The 18,147-nt window shown below is 38.7% G+C and overlaps 1 protein-coding gene across 1 annotated transcript in view; it reads left to right on the forward strand.

Annotated features, from left to right (window-relative positions):
* The window catches only part of Dok6 (docking protein 6), a 394,737-nt gene that overhangs the window by 115,666 nt on the left and 260,924 nt on the right, over positions 1-18,147 (forward strand). The window contains exon 3 of the mRNA XM_004654811.2: positions 15,595-15,702. Coding sequence (XP_004654868.2) covers positions 15,595-15,702 — 108 coding nt within the window. The remainder of the gene's footprint in view (positions 1-15,594; positions 15,703-18,147) is intronic.

Consider the following 18,147-nt stretch of genomic DNA (forward strand, 5'->3'; position numbering starts at 1 on the left):
TCCTGACCAACGGCTTTTATATTTGAAGTATAAAACTTGTACAGTCAGCTTTCTATCATTGTGGTCATATGCTTGAGTGGAATCAAGTAAGAAGGACTCATTTTTGCTTATGTCATGGTTTCAGAGGCTGCATCCCATGGACTCTTGTTCTAGTAGTTTCTGAGACTGCAGAAGCAGAGCACCCTGGCAGGTCTTGTTTACCACATGGAAACAAGGAAACAGAGAGTAAGGAAGAAACAAAAACAAAATACAACCTCCAGGGACATTATCCCAGTAACATACTGCCACCAACTAGGATCGTCTTCCTGTAGTTTTCACTTCATGAACTCATCTAGGAATTAACACATAGATGAAGTCAGAATCATCATACATACATACATATATATATATATATATATGTAAATTTATTTATTTACCATTGAGAGAGAGAGGGGGAATGGGCACACCAGTGCATCCTGCCACACAAATGAACTCCAGACACATGCGCCCCATTGTGCACCTGGCTTACATGGAACCTGGGACAACAGGGGTCCTTTGGCTATGAGAGCATATGCCTTAACCACTAAGCCATCTCTCCAGCCCTAAAGTCAGAATCTTCATGATGCAATCATGTCTCTTTTCTGAACCCTCCCTCAGTGCACACAAAGCTTTTAATTCCTGAACTTTGAGGGCATATCTATGATTCAAGTAATGCTCTGTGCATTTCTTGTATATGAAACTTTGCCATAAATCACTTAAAGGACTCCATGTTCAATAGTCACCTTTTAGTAATCAATAGAAGCATGCACAAACAAAAATAGAAATAATTACTTCTACTCCACCAGACTTTTGTAATGGAAATTTTAGAAAAAGAAGGAACCCATACAATATAAAAAAGCAAAGATTTCTATGATGAGAAATTCCAAGAAGCTGTAAAAGAAAGACAAAAAATAAAAAATAAACAGAGTTTAAGAACAGGAATCAAATAGTAAAGTCCTTGGCAGAACATAAAATCATTACTACTGTTTTCTGTGTCATAAATAAAATTTGCATCAAAATTCTCTTGTCATTGTTTATAATTAAGCAATGTATCATCTCAAATGATTTCATTCTTCCAACAAAGATGTTTACATTTTGAATTTTCTAATAGATTGCCCATGTTTCTATTCATGTTTACATAAATATTTTAAAATACATTTTTCTCAGGCTGGAGAAATGGCATAGCAGTTAAGGCATTTGCCTCAGAAGCCAAAGGACCCAGGTTCAATTCCCCAGGACCCATGTAAGCACAAGGAGTACATGCATCCGAAATTTGTTTTCAGTAGCTAGAGGCCCTGGTGTGCCCATTCTCTCTGTGTCTGTCTCTCTTCTATCTGTCTCTCTCTGCTTGCAAATAAATAAATAAAAATTTTAAAAATATGTTAGAATGTACATTTGTCTCCCTAGAAGAAAAAGAAGAATATATTGCAAGACTTATAACTGTATGTGTTTGACATTTTAGGAAGACTTATATTGAAGAAAGAATACTAGCTTTTAATTAAAATTGGACTGATTGGCATTTGTTTTGATGATTGTAAAAGGATTTACTTATTAAGAGGAGATTCAAAGCATCACTGACCTGGAGAGTAGTGAATAATTGATCATTTTGACCACTGAGAAATCCACTTTCTTATAGACAAATTAAACAAAAAGATATTGAAGAATTTCGTGTATAGTTGTGGAGGCTTAGAATATTTTTAAAAACTAATATCTTCATGTTCTAGGTAGCTAAGAACACTTTGTGGGCTCTGTAAATAGAGTGTAAACCAGGTTAAAGCACATCTTAAACACGTAGTCATATACTAAATACATTAACTTATTATTATATTAAACAAATATGTACTAAATATTATCTACATTTAGTTTATCTTGGTGAAGACAACATCAAGAAAATTCAATCTATCTGCATTTTTCTCTGTAACTCTAGCCCAGGCTGACATGGAATTCACTATGGAGTCTCAGGGTGGCCCCAAACTCATGCAAATCTTTTTCTAAAATTTCCTCTGCCTCACGAGTGCTGGGATTAAAGGCGTGTGCCACCATGCCCGGCTATTTTTTAATTTTTTTTTAATGAAAGCACGAGAGAGAGAGAGAGAGAGAACTGGCAGACCAGGGTCTCCAGCTACTCCACTCTAACCTGTGCATCACCTTGTGTGCATGCAAGACCTTGCATATGCATCTACATTGTGTGTCTGGCTTATGTCTGGAACCTGGGACCTTGGGCTTCACAGGCAAGTGCCTTAACTACTAAATAATCTCTGCATCCCAAATAAAATATTTTTCAAAATGTTTCTTCCACAGAAAACTGTTTATAAATATTTATTACATAAACATTTTTAGAGTTTTTTTTATTTTTTTTATTTTTTTAAATTTATTTATTTGAGAGCAACAGACACAGAGAGAAAGACAGATAGAGGGGAAAGAGAGAATGGGCGCGCCAGGGCTTCCAGCCTCTGCAAACGAACTCCAGACGCGTGCGCCCCCTTGTGCATCTGGCTAACGTGGGACCTGGGGAACCGAGCCTCGAACCGGGGTCCTTAGGCTTCACAGGCAAGCGCTTAACCACTAAGCCATCTCTCCAGCCCTATAAACATTTTTAAATACTTCATCACAGAAAGTATGTGACATATTTGTTATATGGAAAAGCTATTTGCTGCACCCAGAGGGTCCACCTTGCATTATCTGTTAATTTTCTTATTATTATGACTATAACGTTTATTCAGTTTTTTAAAAAAGATTTAATCTATTTATTTGCAAGAGGAGAGAGATAGCTAGGTAGCCAGAGAGAGAGAGAGAGAGAGAGAGAGAGAGAGAGAGAGAGAGAGAGAGAGATGCACCAAGTCCTCCTCCAACTAAACAGAACTCCAGACGCATGAACCACTGTATATGTTCCTTTATGTGAGACTGGAGAATTGAACACAGGTTGTTAGGTTCCACCAGCAAGTGCCTGAACTGTTGAGACATCTCTCCACTCTATCTGTTGTTTTCTTTTTTAAATACAGCCTATGTACCTTTACTAAATATTAAACTTCATGAAGAAAAGAATGTCAGGTATTTTTGTTTACTTTATTCATTGCTTGGCATCAAGCACTGGAAAAGTATCTGGAAAATGTCAGAGATTAAATATATGTTGGTGAAATGAATCAATTCCAAGAGGGGTATGTCTATGAGTGACTGTAAGCATATATAAAAGCAAATGTGTTCGTTTAAAATAATTTTAAATATTCTCTAATTTGCTACTTGTTATCATGTGTCATTTCAACAATAAACAATTAAAATAGAAAATATACTTGTGATTTTAAAATATCAGCAAAACAAGAATTCATCAAGGACACTTTTTAAAAATATTTTTTGTCATTTTTATTTCTTTATTTGAGAGTGACAGAGAGAGGGAGAGAAAGAGATAGATAGAGAGGGAATGGGCACCCCAGGGCCTCCAGCCACTGCACATGAACTCCAGATGCATGCGCCCCTTGTGTATCTGGCTAACGTGGGTCCTGGGTAATCGAGCCTCGAACCGGAGTCCTTAGGCTTCACAGGCAAGCGCTTAACCACTAAGCCATCTCTCCAGCCCTTAAGACATATTTTACTGCTCCTGTTGCTGCAAGTGGAAAGATATTCCACTTTCCTTGCTCTTAAGGTCAAGTAGTTGTTCATCAGAGAAAAAGGAATAATTAACTACACAGTTTCAAAGACAATGAATAACAACAGCTGTGCATGCCTTCAGTTCACTTTGAAGGATAAATAGGGAAAGAAGTTATTCAAAAGAACACAGAGGGCTGTAGAGTTGGCTTAGTGCTTGAGGCACTTGCTTTTGAAGCCTTAGGACCCCTGTTCAACTCTCCAGAACCCACAGAAGCCAGACACACAAAGGTGAAGCAAATGCAAGGTCGCACATGCCCACTAGGTGGCCCAAGCATCTGGAGTTCAATTTCAGTGGCTGAAGCCCTTGTGTACCAATTCTTTCTCTCTCTCGATTTTTTTTTTTTTTTAATGAATCATGAAAGCACATAAGGGATAAGGAGACATATATTCTCCTTCCAGTATTTTAGAGAGTCTTGTGAACATGCACTTGTCTGTCAGGTGTATCAGAGCTTGGGTTACCAATGATGAGAACTGGAGGCAGTCTAGGTTCAAGAGATGGGCAAATAACACAGGCCTTCCGGATGACAACTCACAGTAGAGTTTTGGTTGCACCAGTTGGTTTGAGAATCTTTGCCAAACTGCTTCAATTACGTGGGTTGGTAGCACTGGCCCTTCTGCACGGGCAAGTAATGTAAAATTATGTGGCCATGTGTCTGAAGCCTGCTGAACAGCTGTTCACGTAACACCCTCCCTACCTAGAATTTCATTTTGACCTCCTTTGGAGACAACAGAAGGAACAGCCTAGATATCATTTAAGCCAGTCTTTGTTAACCTAGTATTTGAATAAACTAGAGCTGCCAGGATTTTTTTTTTTTTTAAGAGACTTGAGCACATAATTTACAAGTATTCCAGGATGTTGCATCTGAGCCAAAGGCTCTGTAGTGTGTGTCTGCTTCTACTCCATGTACAGCCTAATTAATAGTTTATCCTAACACCTTCCCAGCACATGTATTGCACATTGACATCTGCTCCCCTGAAAATTATTAGAGGGATAAGAGGGATCGATCCCTCGCCCCAGTTCTGTTGCTTTTCTCCTTAGAAGACCAGTAAAGAGAAAAGCAAAACATATCCCCTAAATCTGTTTAAACTTGAGCCAATAGTATTCTCTACCTAAAAAATAACCATAAACTAACACAAACATAACAAAGTAAGTTCAAGTAAATTAACTGTTTGAATTGCAAAGTAACACACACACACACACACACACACAAAGCATAAATTCTCTAACTGGATAAAGTGAATATGGCTGTGGCACCACCAAAAGAAACATTTGTAGAAGCAGGAAAGGGTTCCTAATATGTCACTTCCCGTTCCAACTAAGACCTCCACCATGCCAGTCTCTGTGCTGATTAAGAGGAAAGTCACCTTCGCGCTCTTGCTTTGCTCACCACCTAAGTGTGCTCTGCACAGTATCACTTGGCTGAATCCATCCAAGGGATGCAGATATGGATACCTGGCATCATGCATTCATTTCACTGGGATTTGCACACCTTGATGATTATGAGGTTTGTGCCTGTATGGTGATAGTCCAAACACTTAAGACTGCCTGTTATTCAATTGCAGCCGTAAATCACAACATCCTGAACCTGATGCACACTAATATGAGTAATGTTATCATGAATGTTCTTGGACGAGGAGTTACTTACACCTCTGTGAGAGGAAGTCCGTGTTACTGTCTGATAGCAGTTGTAGGTTCTAGATAGCTGTGCCTCCAAAATGATCGGGTGCAGATTCCCTCTAGCAAAAACAGAGACCGACTGCTCCTCAGCCCAGTCAAGTTTCACTACAGACAGTTTTTCTTCCCTTCTGTTTTATTGGTAGTAAAGGGATCTCTCATTGTGCTTTTCCTGAGTGTCAGGGAGACTGAGCATTTTCTTAAGTGTGCTAGACATGTGTACAGTTCCTTTATCTAGGTGGCAGCTCAGGCATCTTGCCCTTGCTTCCACACGATTTCCTTTTTCTTTTGGGATTCCTGGTGTTCTTATCCTGGATACTCAATATTTGACAGTCATGTGCATACAAAGTGACTTGATACTAATTTCTTAGTGTGTTCTGTCCTGACATAACAAAATCCTACTTCAATTTCTCTTTTCTAATTATGTTTTTGTGCCCTACATTTACCCAACTTGAAGTCCATGGTATAGTTGTTTGTTTCTAAAAGCTTTAGTTATTAGGTCTTTCACATTTATGTGATGAATACACTGATTCCTAAGACTGAACATATGTGATGTTGTTCAGCAAAAAATGTACCTTTTTTTTTTGCATGTGCATGCATGTGTGTGTGCCAGTGTGCAAGGAGTACACATCTATACATGTGAAGACCAGAGGAAGAGCATGTGACATCGCTATTGTTCATTCATATGCATCATGGAAACAGTCTCCCACTGAACCTGGAGCTGCAGTTTTTGTTGTTGTTGTTGTTGTTTTCTGTTGTTGTTTTGGCTGACCAGCGAGCCCCAGTAATTCTCTGTTCTCTGCAGTTTACCAGACTAGGGTTAGAGAAACTTATGTTCACACTGAGCTGTTCACCTGTGTGCTGGGAAATCAGTCCTTCTCAGTGAAATAACTCAGGTAATGCCATCCTGTCCTGATGAGGCCCCCTACTCCTTCTGCTGGGGGAAAAAAATGGCTAAGACAACACTAGGGAGCTTTTCAATCGCAAACTCCTTAACTCCTAGGGAGGGCCACGTCTGTATTGATAAGCCTCTCAGGCTTCCCAGACACAGAGCCTGAGCCAGATGTATGAGCTCTAGGGAACTCCAGGATTCTGAGTGAAACTGTCTGAAATCCCCAAGATACCATGACCTGAATCTGGCACCACCGATGCCCTTGTAATTTTGTGGTCTTCTGCCTTTGAAAACACGTACCCCCGAGCTTCTTCACCGACAGTACTTCCAGGTGTTGGCCCCTCGCAGCCACCTGCTGCTTAATGGAAAGGACTCTCAGGTGTCTTGGAAAAGCGAGGTGTTCTGGAATGCTCCATCTCTGACTATAACACTCAGGCGTTCGTGTTCCCATGGTAAGCACTCTTACCAGCCAGCCGTGTAGCCAGCCCCTTTGCTGTTGTTCTGAGTAACTTGTTTTTAAATGCAGAGAAATTTTATTCAGCTAACAGTGTAATGTCTGTTTCAATCCATCCGCTGCTTTTGTACACATAAGAATTAATTAGAATCTGTTGGAGGGCTGGGGAGGTGGCTCAACTGTTAAAGAACTCGCTATGCAAGCCTGAGTTCAAATCCCCAGCACCCACATAAAATACCGGCACACAGCAGTGTGCACCTGTGATTTCAGCAGTGGGAAAGTGGAAGAAGAAGGATCCCCAGGCCTGTTCACTACCTAATTCAGCCAAATCCATGAGCTCTGGGTTCACAGGGAGAGCCTGACACAAACACAAAATGGAGAGCATGTAAGAAAGATAGCTGGGGTCAGCAGGGTGTGGTGGTGCGCGCCTTTAATGCCAGCACTCGGGAGGCAGAGGTAGGAGGATCGCTGTGAGTTTGAGGCCACCCTGAGACTACAGAGTGAATTCCAGGTCAGCCTGAGCTAGAGCTACAGCCTACCTTAAAAAATAAAATAAAACAAAATAAGAAAAAAGAAGGAAGAAAGAAAGAAACCTGACACCAACCTCTGTTCTCTACAAGCTTGCCCACACATGTGCATGAATGATCATACACACATGCGTGGAGATATGTGTATGAACAAGCACGCACTTCCACAGGTCAACCACACACACGTTCATGTGCCAAAAATAGAGAGGAAATCTAACAGAAAGAAATTTTGACTCATCATCAGAAAGTCATAATGTTCCATAATGTTCACCTTATGAACCTAGGACATTATTACTGAATCTTCCTCATTACTTTGAAGTGCTTCTTTTGTTATTTACCAAATGTCCTTGTGTATGCTGTAGTGTGTATTCCATTCATTTGTCCATCTTTCTCTGAGGATACAATGTTTTAATTACTATGTCTTATAATTAGTATTGACACTCATTCAAGAATTCATCCCAATTATTCTTCATTTTCTTTAAACAGGTTATTATTATGTACTTCAGCCTAGTCTGGAACTATGTAGCTCAGGCTGACTTTTTTTTTTTCTCAATTTTTATTAACATTTTCCATGATTATAAAAAACATCCCATGGTAATATCCTACCCCCCACTTTCCCCTTTGAAATTCCACTCTCCATCATATCCCCTCCCCATCTCAATCAGTCTCTCTTTTATTTTGATGTCATGATCTTTTCATCCCCTTATGATGGTCTTGTGTAGGTAGTATCAGGCATTATGAGGTCATGGATATCCAGGCCATTTTATGTCTGGAGGGAGCACATTGTAAGGAGTCCTACTCTTCCTTCGGCTCTTACATTCTTTCCGCTACCTCTTCCACTTTAGAGCCTGAGCCTTGGAAGGTGTGATAGAGATGTTACTTGGTACTCCAGTCACTTCTTTCTAGCATTACAATACCTTCTGAGTCATCCCAAGGTCACTGCCATCTGAAAAGAGAAGATTCTCTACCCAAAGTGAGAGTAGCATTAATATAAGGGTATAAATATTAAGAGAAGTGCTTACTGGGCAGTTGGATAAGCACAGTCTATACATTTCTCAGACATCAGCAGATGTTACACCCCTATGGCTCATGACTACACCTGTTTTAAGTTTTCAGTATCAGGGATATATTCCCCTCCATGGAGCGGACCTCTAGTCCAATTGAAGGGCAGTTGGTTTCCACCATGACAGACGTGCCACTATTGCACCCATTGGCTCATCTGGCCTGGCTGGCCAATTATAAGGCTTGCAGTATCCACTGTTGAGTATCTTCACTTTTGGTATCTCTTTCTCCCATTGAACTACATGTAGCATGGCTTTTTTCAGCTTTTTGTCAGCTGGTCTGCATGGGGGAGGTTATCAGCTCAGTTCCAGCAGGATTCCTCAGTGGCCTTACAGCCCAAGTATGTGGAGTCTTCAGCAATAGGGTCTTACCATCTATTCCTGGTGGGAAACCAAGGGTCTCAGCAATGGCCTATAATGCTTTGGGGACATCAGGACCTCCCTGGCCAACAACTCACTGGAGGTATCCCATCTCAGGCTGACTTGTAACTTGCAGCAATTCTCAGGAGGTCTCAGCCTCCTAAGTGCTCAAATGACAGGCATGCACCTCCATGCCAGGTCAAGTCTTCCCATTTTCTTATTCAATCTTCTTTCATTCTTTTGAATTTGTTGGTTTGCCATGCAATAGGTCCTCTGTTCTTTGTGAACTTGATAATAATGCAGTGTGGTCACTGAGTGCCCTGTTATGTGGAGGTCTCTGTAATCCATTTGGGAATCTTGTTGCTCAGACACTGTACTACTGATTGATAGAGTATTGTTCTTTCATATGCTGAACATTTTCAATATTCTGACTTCCTTTGCACTTTTTGTGAGTTTTGACTTACATTGTTGAAGGTCCATTTGTGAGCACTCGGAAATTCAGAATATTTTCTACATGCTGCTGAATTAACCTCTGATCATTTCAAAGTGTTTCAAGGTAGAATTATACACTTCACTTTAATGTATATTTTGGTCACATATTTTGTTAAAATTAAAGTTCGACCATGTTCTCTTATTGCTGAAAACTAATATAATGGCATAAGAGAAGACAAATTCTTTTCATGAGTTGCACAATGCCAATTCTTATCTCCTTACTCTTTTACTCTTTTTTTTTAAATAGTTTATTTTATTTTATTTTATTTTATTTTATTTTATTTTATTTTATTTTATTTGAGAGTGACAGACACAGAGAGAAAGACAGATACAGGGAGAGAGAGAGAATGGGCGCGCCAGGGCTTCCAGCCTCTGCAAACTAACTCCAGACGTGTGCGCCCCCTTGTGCATCTGGCTAACGTGGGACCTGGGGAACCGAGCCTTGAACCGGGGTCCTTAGGCTTCACAGGCAAGCGCTTAACCGCTAAGCCATCTCGCCAGCCCTTTTTTTTTTTTTTCCTTGCCCACTCTCCTGGCTCCTAACAACTCTTGAAGATAAGTTCCCATCCTCAAGCAAGAGCAAAACAACCTAGCTGATAATAAAGGAGGGTTTTTTTTTTTTGGAGTTTATTGGGGCTACCACATTGAAAACATTGAATGAAAGAATCCTGAGATTTTGTTCTGCCTGTCATTTTTGTTTGATCTGCTAGGTAAGTATTAATGTTGAAACAAAAGTTTTATTTTCAAGAATTGTCATATCATCCTAGCCAGGCATGGTGGCACAAATCTTTAATCCCAGAACTCAGAAGGGAAAGGTAGGAAGATAGCTGTGAATTCAAGACCAGCATGGGCCTGCAGAGTAAAATTCCAGGTTCGCCTGGGCTAGAGAGAAACCCTACCTCAATTAAAAAAAAAAAAAAAGCATTTAAATATAAGTCTGTATTGAAAGACGCTAAGGATTATTTTCATGTTAAAAAGATAGATACAGCTAGACCCAACAGTTTACTAAACGTGCTTCTGTCAATTGATTACTTTTCACACACACAATTATCTTTCAGTAGTGCCATGGACATTTTGTCACAAGGAACACATCTAGGCTTCAGGAGTGGAAATTTATTACAGCATAATCCAGAAACAGTTGTTCCACAGTAGGCTCTACTTCTTTATTGTCTTGATATGTCTGATAAATAGTTATGAATGACTGAATCTTATATTCAAAATATATAATTCACATCTGTCTCTGTTTCTGTGTCTCTGTCCCCCTCTCCCTCTCTCTATCTCTGTGTGCACAAAGAGAGAAATATAATCTTATTTTCAGAAGAGAACCCAAATACAATCACCTAGATATGCCATTTATGTATTTATTTTAATTTCTGTAAATGAAGTTCCTACAATCCCCTTCATTCCAATGCACTTTTTTATTTTTAAATGATTTTTATTAGCATAGATTAATTATACCAAATAATTGGATTTGTTATATGTTTTTTCATATATATCATATAAATTCCCCCATTACCCTCTCTCCCCTTGCATGGGTCTCCTTCACCTTCCCAAATAGTTTCCTTTACAAGCTGGGTAGAGTGACTTATTCAAGTGGCTGTGGTAGGAGGATCACCATGAGTTTGAGGCCAGCCTAGGCTACATTGAGTATGATACACTTTTAAGTTTGACAAATATCATGGTGAGACATTCTTCCAAGTTTTCCACCCAAAATCCTTCTTGAAGTGCAAGGTCCATTAGGCAGACAGCTTGTGAGAGAACAGGCCCATTAAATTCAACTAAGGGTAAGTTAAAACTTGTGAATGAGTCTTTGCTAAATAAGGTAATTATGGCTGTGAACTAATGCCAACATCCTTCCCAGTGAGCCTTAAATGGAAAAATGCCGGCTTTTGTGTCAAATCACCTTGAGAGGGAGAAATCATTAAGGGAAAGAAGCTGCTGGGGGCGGAAAGCATTTCATCAGATGGACGGGGATTAGCAGGGCACTTAATCATGGCAGGCTGGCTGGCAGGGTGATGCAGCGGAAACCCAGGGCATGGGCCAGCTGGATATGCTGGGACTTTCTAGAGTCCTGGCAGCAAACAGGAATTTCCTATACAGAGAATGTAAGGGTCACCCTGGAGGCCTTTTGGTGAGATGAGCAGCCTGTTTAGACTGTAACTGAGAAGGTCAACTCCATTATACCTCCATACTAGAGAGGTGTCACAGCCAGAAAGTAAGGTGGAATCTGCAGGAAAGTCATCTGCTGGAGGGACATGCTGGGGTGGGGGAGTTAAATCTTCTTCCTAGCCATACATACATTATGTCACTAATGAGACAAATGGTCTTTGCAACTCCTATTGACCTTCAATAGCCACAAAGTGGCTGAACAGCATAACCTTTATCCTTCCACATTCTCCCCACGAAGGTCATGATTTTGTGCCCCCTCCCTGTGAGATGCAAATACAAGTAAGGTACCCAGTTCCTCCCATGAGACTCTGTGTCTTTGGCTCAATGACGTTCTAACATTTAAAAGAGGAAAGAGACATTTCTTTCTTTCTTTCTTTTTTTCTTTTAGAAGTGACTTTTCTAGACCCCAGAAGTGAATTGTGCTCCGTATTTCTGGAATACATGCCCATCTACAGCATCAGTTTTAGGGTATAAAGCAGATTGTAGTTCAGTATTAATGTGAGGAAAAGGTCAAATTCCAATGTCCTCATTCTCTCTGCTCATCTTAACTCCTACTATGAAGGATTTAGTGTCCTGACTCATAGTGTTCTGACTTCTCCATGCCAGGTTATTTTTTTTTTTATTTTTTTATCTTACTCAAAATCAAAATACTTTGAAAATCTGTTACTGAATAGAAATTGACACTTTAAAAAAAATTAACTAGAGAAAGATAACAGAATGAATTAGTATACAACCTGGATCAATTCATATTTTTCCCCCAAGATATTGTTTTAATGACTTGGCTGTGAGATTTTCATTAGTTTTCAAATACCAAAAGTGTCTCAAATAGATACTGACAAACATTATGCCCTTTGAAGTTGTCAAAGTCAAAAAAATTAAGGAAAGGCTTAGAAACTATTGAAGACCAGAGGAGGTTTATGAGGAATGATGCAATTTGGAAGACCCTAAAACATAACAGGAGAGGAAAATCTACTGGTAAAAATGTGAACAGAATTCACAGTGTATTGCTTTAGGTAAATATGCATAGCTCTATTACCTAGCAATATCTAAACCCTCATGAAATATTAGTAGGAACTAGTGTTTCAATTAAATGCGATATTTGAATAGACTTATCTATTGATACTATGTATAACCTAATTTTACAGTAGTGGAAAATGTCAAATGATTTTGAGAATGGTTAAACAAGGGCAATTACTAAAGGCATTTTGCCTGTGTTGTATATCCATGGTAGGATTAGTTTAAAATACATAATTTCCTTTTACCTCCACCTTAATCTTAAACGCTTACATTATTTTCCCCAAGCTAATGTGAGGACATGTGCTCAGAGGATGAACTGGAGTGCACAAAAGTCCTGCCACTTACAAGAGATTAATGTGGAATTAAAAGTACAGTCTTGGGCTGGTGAGATGGCGTAGAGGGTAAGGCACTTGTGTGCAAAGCCTGAGGACCTAGGATCAACTCCCCAGCACCCACATAAGCCAGATGCACATGGTAGCACGCACATATGGAGTATTTTGTGCAGTGGCTGGAGGCCCTGGAATGCCCGTTCTCTCTCTTTTTCTCTCATTCTCTCTCTCTCTTTCAAATAAATAAATAAAGATAAAAGTACAGTCTTACTAGTTCCACAATTATTATTTATAATAACATTGATACATTGTCTATATATTATTTAAAATTCGTACATGGAAATGCATTCTTTTCTAGTTACAGAAAAGTTACATGAGAATATTAGAGGTTTGAATGCTAGGATTGAGACATATTAAGAAAAATATTATTGAGAGGTATGACCACCAGGTGCAACAGATAGAACCTAATCTGTTAAAAAAATAAATAAATAAAAGGAGGAGTGGGCAAAATTGGCTAGCAATTTGAAATTTTTGTGCAATAGAACTGGCGTCCATCTTGTGAAATCCTCACTCCTTCCTCTGTGGTTCCCTTCGTCACTAGCTGTGTGAACTTGCACAGCTGGAAAGTCGCCCAGCTTCATCCCAATCAAACCAATTCCAAAGTTCTATTGCTTTTCCCTTAGCTCCTTGTATCTTTACACCTTCCACATCTGTTACCATTTTACATAAACATCAGGATTCTATATTGATGAAATTCATATAGGATGAATTCAAGCTAAATATATCATACATTGATCAGATAATTATTATTGCTATTTCATTTGTGGGATAGAGATCAGTACGGGGCCAACAAGGAAAGAACTGCAGGATACATTGCTAAGTGGATGAAGATTCCCCAGAGTACTGGAGGAGTGAAGCCGTTCTTTGTTTACAGTCGTGGGGTTAGAAATAATCTGGTATTTGACCAGACACAGTCAGACATGCACACAGGTGCTGGAAGCTCTCCATGGTGAGCTTGCCAACTAAACAGCAAAGCATTGTGAGAACTGCATTATCTGTCTTCTACTTGCTCAAAACTTTCTTTGACAATTTTGCAGTTCAAATAAAGGCATAGGAGAGAAATATTGTGATGCAGGTTACTGAAATATATGTTTTAGCATGTGTGTGTGATGCACATGCATGTGTGTGTGTGTGCATTATGGCACACATGCATTTGTGGGTAGTCATGCTCATGGATAAGCATGCCTATGAAGTCAAGAGGATAACCTTGGGGATTAGAAAGCTGTCTTTTTTTTTTTTTTTTTTTTTTTGGAGACAAAGATTCTCCTTGACTTGGAACTTACCAAATAGAATAGACTGGCTAGCCAGTGAGGTACATGGATCCTCCTGTCTCTGTCTCCCCAGCACTAATATTAGGTGAATGTTGTCACTCCTGTCACTTTTTTTTTTATTTATTTATTTGAGAGCGACAGACACAGATAGAAAGACAGATAGAGGGAGAGAGAGAGAATGGGCGCGCCAGGGCTTCCAGCCTCTGCAAACGAACTCCAGACGCGTGCGCCCCCTTGTGCATCTGGCTAACGTGGGACCTGGGGAACCGAGCCTCGAACCGGGGTCCTTAGGCTTCACAGGCAAGCGCTTAACCACTAAGCCATCTCTCCAGCCCACTCATGTCACTTTTACATGGGTCGACTAGGGGACAAAACTCACACTTGCAAGGCAATCCTCTTACCCACTATGTAATCATTCTAGACTCTGAAATTTTCATTCTTGAGATTTCCTTTTGTGTTTGTGGAAATTTACATTTTTAAAATGATAAATTTAAAAATGTGAAAGTTTTAGCCTGGCCAATTCACATTACAAAAACTGTTTAACTACTAGAAAGTAAGATGCATTTTATCAATTTGTTTTCCAACACAGGGCAGGTGATACAATTTGAATGGGTGACAGACAATGTAAAACCTTGGTATTGATGAGCTTCAGAAAATTAGGTGAAGATTCAAAAATCTTTATTCTGGGTTGCAGAGATGGTTTAACAGTTAAGGCATGTGCCTGCAAAGCCAAAGGACCTAGGTTCAACTCCCCAGGACCCACATAAGCCAGATGCACATGGTGGCACATGTGTCTGGAGTTCATTTACGGCGGCTGGAGGCCCTTTCTCTCTTTCTCTCTCAAATAAAAATAAAATATTTTAAAAAATAATAAAATCTTAAAAATAAAAACATGTATTCCGTTTGTGTATTTAGTAGTCAATGTTTTTAACCAGAGCTGACGTGTCAGATAGATGTGCAATCAAGTCCTGACATTGTCATAGGCTTTATTATAAATGATGATAACAATATCTAATTTACCTTGCCATTATCAAGCTTACATGTGCACCTAATTTCTGAAATGTATTGTATTACAGATAACAAATATTGAATAAATTATAGTTATCATAAAACTATAGAGTAAGCCTGAGTTATACATTATAAAACACATTACTGCTTTATAAATTAACATATGAACAGATGTTAAAAACCCTAAAGTCCTACGAGATCAGTTATCATACATGATTTATCAGAGTTAGAAAATTTGGTGGCATGTAAATTTTACTTAACATTATCAAGTCACCACTGTCTGAGCATGGAGCATGGAGCATGGATAATAATGTCTCATGAAGATGTTGGGAATAAGCACTATATATGCTATTAACACTCAGGTGATTTGCTTAAAAGAAATATTAAAACCAGCATACTTAAAGCCTCACAACATATTCATTTTATAGGAAATGGTGTGCCTTTAAAATTTGCTCCGGTTCTAATTTGTAACCTAGTTCTCATTCAAAGAAAATGGTATTCTGACATAAATGGATTCTTCACAATTTATTCCTAGTGAAATTAATTGACCCTGGTGTGGGTAAATGTGTACAAGGAGAACGATAGTCACTTTGTTCATTTCTTTGTTTACTTTCAGATTTTCAGGCGATGCTGGCTGGTTTTTAAGAAGGCTTCCAGCAAAGGACCCAGAAGGCTAGAGAAATTTCCAGATGAAAAGGCAGCTTATTTCAGAAACTTTCACAAGGTAAGTCACAGTCCCAGAAGTCCCCACAGAATAAGTGGTCCTTGACGAAGTGTGGAGACATTTATTTGATGGATGAAATCTGCAGTGTCAAAAAAAAAAAAAAAAAAAAAATCATGGCAGGAATAAAATGGCCCTGTCCTGGTAAAATGCAAAAGTTATTTTTCTTCTTTATCTTAATCATCTGCTGTAAATGCCAGTCGTACCTCTGCAAAATGAAAGACTCGTTTTTATGGCTACTTTGTGAAATGAGCTGACTCATAACTCAACAAGATCATTTCCTAAGGTGCTGAGTTGGCATTTTTCCCTCTGTTCAGGTTAATTGTGCATTTGTTACTCTGATTTAAACTTTGGGCAATATTTAGGAGATTGAAAAAAAAAAAAAAAACCTTTGAGACTAGCTTCATCAGTGCTAGGGATATTCTTCAAGTAGGCAGCATTTACTGTTTAGTCAGCCCCTCAACAAGAAAATGATTATCAAATGTGCTGAATTATAGAGATGAGGCATCAATTCTAAGAATTAAATATTGGTTTCCTAAGAACTATAAGAATATAAAACACAACTCCCAATATCCATAAATATGCTATCTGAAGTTTTATTTGATCATAATATCAAAACCCCATGCTCAGATCAACAGAATAGTACCATCTCTTATCTTTGCCTGACTAAGCTAAGTAAAGATTCTAATGTTTCATGAATTGAAACAAGAGTAAGTTAGCCCAGATGACATAATGAGAATATGTAATTTTATTTTACATGTTATTATGTTTCACTTTATCCAATTTCTATAAATACTGGGTTATTTGATAGCGAAAAAGATATGAAAGCCTGTTACACATATAATTATCGGTCATTAAAATATGTGCCTGCTATAGCTCAAAAGTCTAAGTTTGTAAAACTCACTGTAATGTTGTCTGTATTTCAATATAGATTAATCACCAGAAAAACATAGTTGAAGTTTCTGCTTAGTAAATTTACTAGTTATGGGTATTTGTTTTCCTTAGGGGCAGGTGGCTTTAAAATTGATGTAGTACACATCTGTTAAGATTATGAGACATGTAACATCAAATAATCAACATAAAACTGCTTGTTTTAGTGATTTATGAAAGTATTTGCATTCTGTAGTTTTGCTGCTAATTTGTATAATTATGAGTAAGTTTATTAATTTTGCAATAGAGGTAGGCCTGACTTATTGAAGGAATTTACAGGTAGCAATATGCAAGCCCTTGGTGCCTGTTGTGATTTTTGCTTTTTCTTAGACAGGGTCTTCCAATGTAGACCAGACTGACCTTAATCCTTAAGCTCTCAAGTGCTGGAATCATACTTGTATGCCACCACAACTAGCTCATGGTTTTAATTAATTAATTAATCAATTAATTTTCATAGAAAGAGAAAATGGGTGTGCTGGGTCCTCCAGCCACTGCAAAAAAAACTCCAGATGCATGCGCAACTTTGTGCATGTGGTTTATTTGGTTTTGGGGGAATCGAACCTGGATCCTTTGGCTTTGTAGGCAAATGCCTTAACCACTAAGCCATCCATCTAGTCCACAACAAGCTCCTGTTTGTGGTATGAGTACATTTTTGAAAGTCTAGACATGTTGTGTGTTCTGTAGGACCCACACAGGACCTTGCAAGCGCACAAAGAAGTATCCTGCATTACTGTGCAGCCAGTGCACTGGGTATGTGGCACTTTTAACTTTCCTCACAAAGAAAACCAGTAAGATGCTCAGCAAGACATGCAACACTATTCTCCCTTCAGAAGTCACCATTTTTATATGGACAATGGCTATTCTCTAGGACTCCAACCACCTATATGAAGTGGCAATTTGGACAACATGAGCTCTATGCCAAACAGGCTACTCCTGAAGATGGATAAAACTGTTTATAAGGGGGCTGGAGAAATGGCTTCACAGTTAACCACTGGCCATTGAAGCCTAAGGACCCCAGTTCAAGGCTCGATTCCCTAGTACCTAGGTAAGCCAGATGCACACAGTGGCACATGAATCTGGAGTTCATTTCAATGGCTGGAGGTCCTGGTGCACCCATTCTCTCTCTCTCTTTCTGTAACTCTTAAATAAATGAATAAAAATAAACAAACCTTTAAAAAAAGTTCATAAGGAAGAGTCATTGACCCTACCAGTGTGTAGATTTACTGGAGAAAAATCATATATACACATAACATCCTTTACATTAACAACAATTAAATATAGCAAAGATAGAGAATATATGTTTATATATGCATATTGTATGCATATAGTAGTATATAGTATATATGTGTATATACAGACATGTATGCATGATTATTACACACACACACACACACACATATATATATACATATACATACATATATAACTTCAATATTATTATATGTAATCATACATGCATGACACTTTATTTCAGTAGGGCAAGGATAGCTAGATTATTAATTTCTTTAATTTATATAT

The sequence above is a fragment of the Jaculus jaculus genome, chromosome 15 (genome assembly GCF_020740685.1).
Source record: "Jaculus jaculus isolate mJacJac1 chromosome 15, mJacJac1.mat.Y.cur, whole genome shotgun sequence".
NCBI classification, from domain to species: Eukaryota; Metazoa; Chordata; class Mammalia; order Rodentia; family Dipodidae; genus Jaculus; species Jaculus jaculus.